General features: G+C 43.2%; 1 protein-coding gene across 1 annotated transcript in view; it reads right to left on the bottom strand.

The window, feature by feature from the left end:
* LOC126176244 (ATP-dependent translocase ABCB1-like) overlaps nt 1-13,890 on the bottom strand; it is a 158,897-nt gene that overhangs the window by 16,189 nt on the left and 128,818 nt on the right. The window contains exon 15 of the mRNA XM_049923389.1: nt 5,496-5,699. Coding sequence (XP_049779346.1) covers nt 5,496-5,699 — 204 coding nt within the window. The remainder of the gene's footprint in view (nt 1-5,495; nt 5,700-13,890) is intronic.

The following is a 13,890-nucleotide window of genomic DNA, read 5'->3' as shown; positions in this document are numbered from 1 at the left end:
GCTTCTCTTCCGTTGCTAGTCTACGTTGTATAACCTGTCTGCTTCGGTGAAAGTAGGTTACTTTGTACCGAAATATCAAAACATCTAAACTACTTTTATGTTTCATTTCCTAATCTGCTGCCCTCTGCATCGCCTGGTTTAATTCACATACATTTGAGTACCCTTGTTTTACGGTTGTTGATGTTTATCTTATACTCTCTCTTCAAGAAACTAGCCCTTCTGACAGAATTAATATGTCATCGGCAAACTTACAATTTTTTTTATTTAATCCGCCTGAACTTGTTCCATTTCCAGGTTTCTCATTAATTTCCTTTACGGATTGCTAAAAATACGGACTGAGTCTTCCCAACTACTGCTTTCATCCTCTGGCTCTTGTAACTGTAGTCTGGTCTCTGTACAATCCATAGATAACACTCTACTTTCTGTATTTTACTCTTGGTGTCTTCAGAATTTCAAAGAAAGTATTCGAACTTCATCAAACGCTTACATCAGATTGGAACCCTATACAAAATTAAAATTGTCCAAGGTTTACATTTACGTATACAGGTAAGTCCTGAGCAAGCTAACAATAATGTTTGGTGGAAGGCACATGCTGTACGAGTGCAGTTTATATTTTACCGATCATGCGACCCAGAAACATGTGCAAGACATATGTCGGCATACAGCCTTATGTAGCCATGTCCGTTATGACGAATATTTTGTAAGAATCTTGTATGTTGCGTGCTCTGCAGCTTGTATGTATTCACTAAATGACATCTTGATGTACACTATGAGCTCCAATTCAGAAGTATTTCTTTGCCACACTGGTAATGCGGCATATAGCCCATGGTTTAGTATGGCCATGTTACATCGTGTGTTGTTCATACCATCTGGCATAAATTTTTATCTCTTTATACAGCGTGACTCAAATACGTGGACCCCACACCCCGATTCCTTCCATACTAACAACACAAAAGTGTCTGTAACAGATTTTCAATCCATGCACATTTTCAGTAGAAAATTGACGTCGAAGGAACGCGATTTGGCCTCACTGTATTGACATGTTCGACAGTTATCTTCATTCGGTACTGTGTTAATACGTTGCTTAGTTAGTGCAGTGGATTTCTTGTTTTAGACTCCATTAAATGGTATCTGCTTTTTACTTGCTTTACATAAATTACAATAGATCTTATACAAGCCACATGCACTTATTTAGTACGAACTCAGAAGTGAGAGGACAATCGTTTTCTTTATTCCACTTTTAAAGACGTATTATGGCTCCAAACCGTTATTCTGTTCTCTTCTATCCACTACACCCCTCCATATTCATCAGCCCGTTGTCAGGATTGTTACCCTTATCTTCAGTTTTATGACATCTCTTCCCCCTCCAAAAAATAAATAAATAAATAAGAAAAAATAAGAAAACTAAAAAAATTTCTCTACTACAGGGTTATTACAAATGATTGAAGCGATTTCACAGCTCTACAATAACTTTATTATTTGAGATATTTTCACAATGCTTTGCACACGCATACAAAAACTCAAAAAGTATTTTTAGGCATTCAAAAATGTTCGATATGTGCCCCTTTAGTGATTTGGCAGACATCAAGCCGATAATTAAGTTCCTCCCACACTCGGCGCAGCATGTCCCCATCAATGAGTTCGAAAGTATCGTTGATGCGAGCTCGCAGTTCTGGCACGTTTCTTGGTAGAGGAGGTTTAAACACTGAATCTTTCACATAACCCCACAGGAAGAAATCGCATGGGGTTAAGTCGGGAGAGCGTGGAGGCCATGACATGAATTGCTGATCATGATCTCCATCACGACCGATCCATCGGTTTTCCAATCTCCTGTTTAAGAAATGCCGAACATCATGATGGAAGTGCGGTGGAGCACCATCCTGTTGAAAGATGAAGTCGGCGCTGTCGGTCTCCAGTTGTGGCATGAGCCAATTTTCCAGCATGTCCAGATACACGTGTCCTGTAACGTTTTTTTCGCAGAAGAAAAAGGGGCCGTAAACTTTAAACCGTGAGATTGCACAAAACACGTTAACTTTTGGTGAATTGCGAATTTGCTGCACGAATGCGTGAGGATTCTCTACCCCCAGATTCGCACATTGTGTCTGTTCACGTCACCATTAAGAATAAATGTTGCTTCATCACTGAAAACAAGTTTCGCACTGAACGCATCCTCTTCCATGAGCTGTTGCAACCACGCCGAAAATTCAAAGCGTTTGGCTTTGTCATCGGGTGTAAGGGCTTGTAGCAATTGTAAACGGTAAGGCTTCTGCATTAGCCTTTTCCATAAGATTTTCCAAACCGTCGGCTGTGGTACGTTTAGCTCCCTGCTTGCTTTATTCATCGACTTCCGCGGACTACGCGTGAAACTTGCCCGCACGCGTTTAACCGTTTCTTCGCTCACTGCAGGCCGACCTGTTGATTTCCCCTTACAGAGGCATCCAGAAGCTTTAAACTGCGCATACCATCGCCGAGTGGAGCTAGCAGTTGGTGGATCTTTGTTGAACTTCGTCCTGAAGTGTCGTTGCACTGTTATGACTGACTGATGTGAGTGCATTTCAAGCACGACATATGCTTTCTCGGCTTCTGTCGCCATTTTGTCTCACTGCGCCCTCGAGCGCTCTGGCGACAGAAACCTGAAGTGCGGCTTCAGCCGAACAAAACTTTATGAGTTTTTCTACGTATCTGTAGTGTGTCGTGACCATATGTCAATGAATGGAGCTACAGTGAATTTATGAAATCGCTTCAATCATTTGTAATAGCCCTGTATAATTCCCTCTCCTTCTTGGTCTATCATTCTTTCTTTTTTTCCCAGGTGATTTCCTAGAAACTAGGCAAATCATGTAGCCTCATCGTCCAAGTGTATTGCTTTACCCTACTTCATCAATTATATAACTACATTCGAACCCATTTTCTGGTATAGCCTGCATCATTGATTGTCGTTTAGAACCAACTACCATGTTTACCAATTTCGTGTCCCTTACATTTCCACCACCAGGCACTACGTCAGCAGTAGGGCAAGCAAACTTGCTTTGCACGTAGTTAACAACCTCTGTGCAGCACGGAGACTTGAGCTAATCAGCCTTTCGGTCATTTTTATTATGTCTTTCTGCAGGAGCGACCTAGATCACTTCCCCATGAACTGAGATATGTAACTGAATTCCTCAGGTAATAGATCACGTAATGAGGAAAGAAAGGCCATTGTAAGTGGGTTCTGGATGTCGTTTCTTGCAGAATCAAAATTATTAATGAGTAATAACTATCTAGTAGATCGGTCCATATTAACCCCAGTTTTACTTATTCTTTGCTAGTACACACCCAAAAAGGAAGCATCCATCAATGAGATAAATAAGATAGAAAAACAAAGCGAAATACAAGCCATGAATATTGGGAAAATTTACGTGAGTCTTAGATCTGCTCGACAAGTCCACAAGCCATGGGTGAAGCAAGAGTGATGACCCCATCAACAGTTTGTTTCTTGTTGAGCACGTAATGATTGCTGTGATGGCACCAGCAAACATGGTATTGGTTCCATGCGCAAATCTCTAAACCGACACTGTCATACCCGATAACCTATATGCAGAAGCGCTGCTGGAGCGCTCGTAATCACGGAGCACTGTTTGCACAGGCCTGCCTTAGAGTTGCAGACATATAAAGTATACTACACTGATCAGCCAGAACGTTATGACCGCGTCCTAATATCCAGTATGTCCACCGTTGGCACAGATAACAGCGGCAACGCATCGTGCGTGGCATGGAAGCAACGAGGGCTTCGTAAGTCGCTGGAGGGAGCTAACACACCACATCTGCACACACAAGTCGCCTAATTCCCGTAAATTACAGGGAGGGAGCCGATGAGCTCTGACGTCACGTTCAATCACATCTCAGATGTGTTCTATCGGGTTAAGATTTGGCAAGCTGTCGGTCCAGCACACCAATTTAAACTCACCTCTGTGCTCCTGCAACAACTTCACACTTCTGGTCTTGTGACCTGCCGTCGGGAAACATGATCGTCATGAATGGGTGTACATGGTCTGCAACTAATGTACGATACTCCTTGGCTGCCATGGTGGCTTTTACGAGCTCCGCTGGACCCATGGATGCCCAGTCGAATGTTACCCATCGCATAATGGAGCCGCTGCCAGATTGTCTCCACCCTGCAGTAAAGGTGTCAAGGAGCTGTTCACCTGGAAGACGACGATTCGCGCCCTCTCACCGACATAATGAAGAAGGTATCAGGATTCATCAGACAATGCCACACTCAGCCACTGCTTCAACGCCCAATGCCAGTGGTCATGTGCCTATTTCAGTTGTAGTAGCCAATGCTATAGAGTTAACGGTAAATGCATGGGTCGTCGGCTGCGGAGTCCCATTGTTAGTGGTGTTCGGTGCACTTTGTGTTCACACACGCTTTTCCTCTGCCGACATTAAACTCCGATCTTAGTTCCACCACAGTTCGCCACATGTCCTGTTTTACCAGTCTGTTCAGCCTCCAACGTTCAAAATCTGTAATGAGGGGTACCTACCCAATCCCACGACATTTGGACATGGTTTCGCCACATGTTAAAAACACTCACCACAGCACTCCTCGAATATCCGACAAGTTGTGCAGCTTCCGAAATGATCGTGCCAAGCTCCTGGGCCATCAGAACCTGCCTTCGATCAAACTCGGATAGACTGCACACCTTCCACGTCCCACACACAGACAACACACTCACAGATACTACATGCACCATCTGGGTGTATGACTACCACTCATTCCCTACCAGATGACGCTGCTATCACCTGGACAGGTTTATATCGATAGTAGGTTGCTGGTCATAATGTTCTGGCTGATCACTGTATTGTGGTCACATGGTTATGGTTATGTACAGGGTTATATTTTGAATTTAGATAACGGTGGGGTTCCATGTTTACTAGTTTCAAATTGCTGTTAACCAGCAGGAGGATTTTGCTATCGGCAGACATGTCATTTGATGCAGAAGTGTGCAGTATATAAGGAATGTTATCTTTCTATTTTAGTGTGTACAAAATATTCTATGTTATTGACATTGCGTACATACTTTTTTTGTTTATCCTGTGCATCAGATTCCACTGACGATGGATTATATTCTTGAATACTGGTATGACAGCTAAAATCTCTGAAATACTGCTCATGCTGTACAACAAGAAGTTCTTTATCAGATAAACACTTTTCCTGTATTACTTTTGAATACATTATGGGAGTGAACAGTGATCAATGTGTTACAAATATTTACTTTCAAAAACAGTCTTGATCACAATGTATTTATTACGGTGACCGGTTTCGACCACTACTCACAGATTCTCCAGCATAAAGAGGTTCTTACTCCTTGGTCACCGTAATAAATAAATTGTGAGCAAGATTGTTTTTGACAGTAAACATTTCCTGTATGCTTATGCTGTAGTAGTGTAAGTTAGACAGACGATTCTGTCACAGAAGTGAAATCAGATGCGGCTCGACAGGATGGGACAGGCACCTTGGTGGCTTTCTCCACGGATTTCCGAATGCGCTCGTCCCCGGCCTCCTCTACGCGGGCATCGTAGTGGTCGGACGCCATGAGGACGGGCATGAAGGCGAGCGCCATCAGCCCCAGCCGCCACTCGTAGTACAGGCACACTCCGACAGAGAGCACCAGCGTCGCCAGCGCCTGCACCACGGAGCTGATAGGCTGGCCTGTAGCCTGCACAAAACATTAAATTAATTACTTGTTCGACTGGACAAAAGCAATCATTCATTTATTATTCAGCATGCAATAAAACATGAAAATATTGATGTTGCTTATGACTCCGTAGCTGCCTCGATTTTGACAATTGCATTATGAGGAAGAGTCAGCTCAGCAAATGTGCACACTCATTCAATGTTACAGAGAAATAAGTACAATCACGTATGGAGTCACTGACATAGCGCCCTCTCACTTCGTCCTTTTTGGGCAACGAATACTTTGCTGCATGCTAACGCTACCAGGAAATAGTCAGTCAATGTGAGAAAATCTAGCAGTAGTAAGTGAAAAGTGATCACAAATTCGTTGATGAGAATGCGCAATCAATACAACGAACTTGGATGTTTACCAGATCGTGACTTTTCAAGGACTACAGGTATCATAGCTTTTTATCCCAGATTATTCTGGACATTCTTTGGTCTACAATCTGCCAGGACCTAACAACTCAAAGTAAGTATCTCTCATATTTTCCTTAAATTCTGTAGCATTTTTGTACACGGAGGCATCCGTGGCCATTGTCATATTAAATTCTCCTGAGTTTACCATCGCACTGTCAATTTGTAAAATTCTCCAACGCTTCGGCCACTGTTGCAAAAGGCCTTCCTCACGTTGTTTATGCTAAGTGGAGTTAGAAAAAATACCTCGAGGAATGCCATTTGCTATAGTAGCCGAAATCTCGGAGAATTTTACACATTGACAATGCGGTCACATACCCAGAAGAATCTTACTGTCTGTAGCATTTTTAGACATAATATTTGTGTTGGGCTGATTGTGTGAAGGCGAGTATATCAAATGATTAACGATAAAGTGGTTCAGTTGGCTGAAATTGTAGTACAGTAAACAGTCATTAATTAAGGCTTCACTAAATTGAAATTAGCGAAAATTATACTGTTTTTATCGCGATCTGATATGGTATCTTTTATTGGAGGAGAGTATTGTACCTGGAGAACAGTGTGCTTACGAATACATGATGTTTCATGGTCGGTGTTTTTTTTTTGGAACTTCTAATACCATCACTTGCAAAGTAGGTTAGAAATCAGATTGATAATGTTGCTCACGCACCATATGTTCGCTTTATCGGGCAACAACAAAGTTAGTGACTGTGGATGGTATCGTCAGAATGGAAATAATGAAGTCACTGTAAAAAAGTCATTAATTTTGGCACTTATCTTGAATGGATTCCCACGTAGATTTCGTCGAAGTTGTTATGGCTCATCTTGTTGATTCTAGGGTGATTCCACTTTGACTGCTAGAACGTCCAGATCTGTATTTTAGCAATATTTGAAGACCTAACAAATGAGTTTTTCAGGAAATTCTTAATGATCAAACAATCCCAGATCAGAACAATGGTATGGTAGAAATAGTTTTTGACTTGGTGTTCACGATCCACATTTTTATTAAACTTCTTGTAAATTCCGATATACTTCTTCTTAATTGTCACATCATCAAGAAAACAGTTTTGTATCAGTCTTCATATATTTAATTTCCACTTTAACCAAACGCAAGACTTGATTGTTCTCTTAGAGAGCGAAATAACAACTTAACTTCTGCAAAGTGAAACAAAGACTGTTCTGTGTTCATTTGTGCCAAAACGGTTACAAGTAAGTCAAAGATTATGACAGTCTCACAGAAATGAATACACACAAGAACCATATCACTGTAATATATCGATACATCGGAGTACCCATACATTAATGAAACCAAATGTGAATATTGTCACAAAAATATGACTTCGCAGAAAAGTAGTACGATATTAATGGTATCGAGAACTGGAGTTGGTGTGCCGTAATGGTCACGTATATAAATAATCATTACAAACTGTATGAAGGAATGCGTACTAGAAAGCTTCAAATTCAGTTTCTGGCAATTTATATTATTTTTGTTCTGAGACTCAAGGTCGTGTTTGTGCAGCGTTTGTAGATACTACGAGCTCTACATATTTAAGTACTGTATAGTATATTAAAGCTACTTGGCGTACACTGTTAGTTCTTCGATCACAGAGTGTTATGATTAGTAAAATTTATAATTTTTTAAAACTAGTTAAGTAGCGTGTGGACGGTTAAGCCATATTGCATAAGTCATGCACCATATTGTACCTTGAAATGGAAGAAGGTGTTCTACCGTGAAACACCAGATACCTGCAACTGAACTGAGTTTCTTTAGTCTTTCCCAGTCTAGAAAACCGAATTTGTGTTGACCGCCAATACCTTATATTTCATATGTTTTTTTGCTTGTAACTGGTTTTCGGTAATACTTCTCCTTAATAAGATATTACTTAATAATTTTTGGTGCTTAGAAGAATAACAGTGTAACACATAGGCTGTTAAATGCAGTACTGAAAGGGGTTTTCTCGATTGGAGTATAACATTTATTCCTAGGTACGCAATCATGTTGTGTCTTGAAACCGTTTATCATACTTAAAGAAACCTTACTTTCCCAGAGTAATTTATGTGAGTTTAGGGAAAAACTGTGCAGCCATTATACTGAATGTTATCATTTCAAGGTGGAATAAGAAACAATATTAAACTTCTCTTACATTGCTTGCTACAGGCGAAAGTTCGAAAAGTGCTCGATGCTACTGCCCTCTGTTGAAGATCATTCGTGCCAACATGATTTACTGCAAAACGTCGAACGTGCTCTCTCCCTTCCCATACACTTCACGGGGATCGATGAAACGAAATGAACGGATGGCATTATTGGCCGCGAGACCCCGTTTGTGGCTGTTCGGCCTCTTTCCATTTGGCGCCGCTACGCGCTCATTTGCGTGTCGATGAAAATAAGATGAAATGATAAGGACAACCCAAACACCCAGTTCCAGCGGGAAGAAAATCCCCGATCCGACTAGGAATCGAACACTGGACTCCATGATGTAATAGAAGCGACGTTAACTCCGAGACCACGCAACAATGTCAAAGTCTGCTCAGTTCGCTTACTGAAGCCCACATGACGAGTTATGATGTATCTTATATTTGTAATTGCTTAGTGGTACAGTGGTCTTACTGGTACAGTACGACACAGTGACGGCCGGCCGAAGTGGCCGTGTGGTTAAAGTCGCTGCAGTCTGGAACCGCAAGACCGCTACGGTCGCAGGTTCGAATCCTGCCTCGGGCATGGATGTTTGTGATGTACTTAGGTTGGTTAGGTTTAACTAGTTCTAAGTTCTAGGGGCCTAATGACCTCAGCAGTTGAGTCCCATAGTGCTCAGAGCCATTTGAACCATTTGACACAGTGACCAAGAAGAGTGTTAGGTAAAAATACCAACAGTTAACTTTAGAAAATAAAATGAAAGCGTTTGATTAAACAGAATTTGGTACTGCTAGTTGCCTGTTTACGACTTTAAGATAAATCCTAATAAATCCCAATAAAACTGAAACAAGACGAACTAGACAGAGAACGAAAGCGGGTAACTGAACCCAAACTGACTGCACTGACTGCCACTGATAATATCGTATTAGACTCATGCAAAGAATCAAATACAGTTTACACGGACTGTCCAAGATGTTCCGAGACTGCTTTTGTTCCTGAGGTACAATCGACTACAGCGGCAGCTGGAACCATCATCTGTAGGGTTCGGATATATAGGTATTTAAAATGACAGAATACTAAATATAATAGTGCATAAAAATTTAAAATATGGAAAAATATGAAGACAAAATCCACTATTTTCAAATAAACCACACTTTATTATACCAAAAACAAATAATTTTATGGTTCTTCGGTCTTACTGGCATTTGTCTTGTTACAATACACAGTCATATTTCTTTTTAATTTCCAAAATTAAAACTATTTCTGTGTGAATGGAACAACACTGGCTGAAAGATCTTTCAACATCGCGAGATGTGATCGGAGCTGATTTAAATTTACACAATTGTGGAAGTGAGTATGGGACGTCAAGTTTGTCATCTGTTCTTTCGTATAGCATACTGTTAATTTTTGTCAGCAGATTAAAAATTTTATTTTTCCCAAGTGCATAGTTCAATTTTTGCTTTAAAAATTCAGCAACGTAACTCAGTAGAGTAACATTTTCAAAAAGTTCTTTTGCGTTTTAAATACAATCAGACTCATCTTCAAATTGAAAAACAATTGTTTTAATGTCACTGAAATGCTCAGCGTAGTATTCAGTTGCTTCTAGACTAGTACGTCAAGGTGCCAGAACTGGTTCTGGTTGCAAAATAAGATCGAGATACATCTCTTTAAATTTGGAATCCTACTGGGAGCTTTCAAAAATATTTTTTCACGTTTGATATTACACTATGAATATTTATGTAATTTATCCTTCTCCATTCAGTTAATCGATTTATTCCGTGTGCCAAGCACGTTACGTGGATCACTTTAGGATATAAAATATTCAGGTCATCTACAGCTTTAACCGTATAAGGAGCAGCGTCGGTAACTAACAATAAAACGCTATTAGGCCACAAAACACTCACCACCAGTAAAAAGCTTTTCTAATGTTTAGTGGTTGCCGCGCAGGATTAGCCGAGTGGTGTAAGGCGCTGCAGTCATGGACTGTGCGGCTGGTCCTGGCGGAGGTTCGAGTCCTCCCTCGGGCATGGGTGTGTGTGTTTGTCCTTAGGATAATTTAGGTGAAGTAGTGTGTAAGCTTAGGGACTGATGACCTTAGCAGTTAAGTCCCATAAGATTTCACACACATTTGAACATTTTTTGTTTGTTTGGTGGTTACATTTAGGACGTTCCTCTCACGCCAACAGAAAGGATTTGCTCGATTTCTCTTCAAATAGTGGTCCTATTCCTACATTGTCAATACACCGCCCTTCGTAGTCTGGTAGATTGTGATTCATACAGGACCAACCAGAATTACATCTCTAATCGACGAAAGACAAGCCTTTTAAATGCTACTGGAATAGTTTTTTCTAAGTGTATTCATCAGGAATACGTTTGCCTGAATACTTCTCTAATAAGCTTTTAAACACTGGGCTATCCACAGAAAAGCCTGCTTAATAGCCGGCCGTGGAGGCCAAACGGTTCTAGGTGCTACAGTCTGGAACCGCACGATCGCTACGGTCGCAGGTTCGAATCCTGCCTCGGGCATGGATGTGTGTGATGTCCTTAGGTTAGTTATATTTAAGTAGTTCTACGTTCTAGGGGACTGATGACCCCAGAAGTTAAGTACCATGTTGCTCAGAGCCATTTGAACCATTTGAACCTGATTAATAACGTGTATGGCCTCCACGAGCACGCAGAACTGCCGCAACACGACGTGGCATGGACTCGACTAATGTGTGAAGTCGTCTTGGAGGGAATTGACGGCAAGAAACTTACAGGGCTGTCCATAAATCCATTATGAGAACGAGGCGGTGGAGATCTCTTCTGAACACCACGTTGCAAGGCATCCTAGATATGCTCAATAATGTTCATGTCTGGGGATTTTGGTGACCAGTTAACCTCAGAAGAATGTTCGTAGAGCCACTTTGTAGCAAATCTGGACGTGTGGGGTGCCGCATTGTCCTACAGGAATTGCCCAAGTCCGTCGGAATGCAGAATGGACACGAATGGGTGCAGGTGATCAGACAGGATGCTTACGTACGTGTCCCGTCAGACTCGTATCTAGACGTATCAGGGGTCCCATATCATTCCAACTGCACACGTCCCACACCATTACAGAGCCTCCACCAGCTTGAACTGTCCCCTGATGACAGGCAGCGTCCATAGATTCATAAACTTGTCTCCATACCCATACACGTCCATTCGATCGATACTATTTGAAACGACACTTGTTCGACCAGGCAATATGTTTCCAGTCATCAACATTCCAATGTTGGTGATGATGGGCCCAGGCGTAAAGCTTTGTGTCGTGAAGTCATCAAGGGTACAGGAGTGGGCTCTGGGCTCCGAAAGCCCATATCGATGATGTTTCGTTGATGGCCCAGCTTTGAAATCCGCAGCAATTTTCGGAAGGGTTGCATTTCTGTTACGTTTAACGGTTCTCTTCAGTCAGCGTTGGTCCCATTCTCGCAGGATCTTTTTCCAGCCGCAGCGATATCAGAGTCTGATGTTTTCCACGGTACGCTCGTTAAATAGTCTTACGGGTGAATTTCACTTCCTCGCTACCTCGGAGTTACTGTGTTTCATTGCTCGTGTGCCGACTATAACACCACGTTCAAAATCAGTCAAAATCTTGATAGCCTGGCATTGCAACAGTAGTAACCGATCTAATAACTGCGCCAGACTCTCTTTGCCTTATGTAGGTCTTATACTGGCGCTTCAGTGTGTAATACACTCCTGGAAATGGAAAAAAGAACACATTGACACCGGTGTGTCAGACCCACCATACTTGCTCCGGACACTGCGAGAGGGCTGTACAAGCAATGATCACACGCACGGCACAGCGGACACACCAGGAACCGCGGTGTTGGCCGTCGAATGGCGCTAGCTGCGCAGCATTTGTGCACCGCCGCCGTCAGTGTCAGCCAGTTTGCCGTGGCATACGGAGCTCCATCGCAGTCTTTAACACTGGTAGCATGCCTCGACAGCGTGGACGTGAACCGTATGTGCAGTTGACGGACTTTGAGCGAGGGCGTATAGTGGGCATGCGGGAGGCCGGGTGGACGTACCGCCGAATTGCTCAACACGTGGGGCGTGACGTCTCCACAGTACATCGATGTTGTCGCCAGTGGTCGGCGGAAGGTGCACGTGCCCGTCGACCTGGGACCGGACCGCAGCGACGCACGGATGCACGCCAAGACCGTAGGATCCTACGCAGTGCCGTAGGGGACCGCACCGCCACTTCCCAGCAAATTAGGGACACTGTTGCTCCTGGGGTATCGGCGAGGACCATTCGCAACCGTCTCCATGAAGCTGGGCTACGGTCCCGCACACCGTTAGGCCGTCTTCCGCTCACGCCCCAACATCGTGCAGCCCGCCTCCAGTGGTGTCGCGACAGGCGTGAATGGAGGGACGAATGGAGACGTGTCGTCTTCAGCGATGAGAGTCGCTTCTGCCTTGGTGCCAATGACGGTCGTATGCGTGTTTGGCGCCGTGCAGGTGAGCGCCACAATCAGGACTGCATACGACAGAGGCACACAGGGCCAACACCCGGCATCATGGTGTGGGGAGCGATCTCCTACACTGGCCGTACACAACTGGTGATCGTCGAGGGGACACTGAATAGTGCACGGTACATCCAAACCGTCATCGAACCCATCGGTCTACCATTCCTAGACCGGCAAGGGAACTTGCTGTTCCAACAGGACAATGCACGTCCGCATGTATCCCGTGCCACCCAACGTGCTCTAGAAGGTGTAAGTCAACTACCCTGGCCAGCAAGATCTCCGGATCTGTCCCCCATTGAGCATGTTTGGGACTGGATGAAGCGTCGTCTCACGCGGTCTGCACGTCCAGCATGAACGCTGGTCCAACTGAGGCGCCAGGTGGAAATGGCATGGCAAGCCGTTCCGCAGGACTACATCCAGCATCTCTACGATCGTCTCCATGGGCGAATAGCAGCCTGCACTGCTGCGAAAGGTGGATATACACTGTACTAGTGCCGACATTGTGCATGCTCTGTTGCCTGTGTCTATGTGCCTGTGGTTCTGTCAGTGTGATCGTGTGATGTATCTGACCCCAGGAATGTGTCAATAAAGTTTCCCCTTCCTGGGACAATGAATTCACGGTGTTCTTATTTCATTTTCCAGGAGTGTATCTATAAAGGTATATCTGCACATATCATGACATAACACAAATCTTTCGAGAACGTAGAACTTTGGGAACCACTGGCAGCTACATCAGAAATTCATTCTTCGTTACAATATTTACCTTATACTTTTTGGTAGATGTGCTGTGAAGTTAGAAACCGTTGCTCAGTCGACACGGATTTTTCACAAACACTACAAAACAGTACTTTACCGTCTGTACTCACAGACTGGTTTCGGAAATCTTCAATACATCTTTGCAATTTGAAATACAACGGTTGCTTATCCTTCGGAATTTTTAGGCATGTATTAAAAATAGCGCACTACTTGTGGAGGTGCGTGTCAGACGTTGCCCGTTGAACGGAATACAAGAGTAGAACAATGAGGAAACAGTTAATGCTGCAGTCGTATTCTTCGTATCACTGGCAAGAACTAGTCGGCTTCATTATAAGGCCTAATTGTTTTGCATTCAATGAGAATGACAATAGGTTGGCGAAACA

This window comes from Schistocerca cancellata, chromosome 3 (genome assembly GCF_023864275.1).
Source record: "Schistocerca cancellata isolate TAMUIC-IGC-003103 chromosome 3, iqSchCanc2.1, whole genome shotgun sequence".
NCBI classification, from domain to species: Eukaryota; Metazoa; Arthropoda; class Insecta; order Orthoptera; family Acrididae; genus Schistocerca; species Schistocerca cancellata.
Note: the sequence above shows the minus strand (reverse complement) of the source record. Positions and strands in the feature narration are given on the sequence as shown.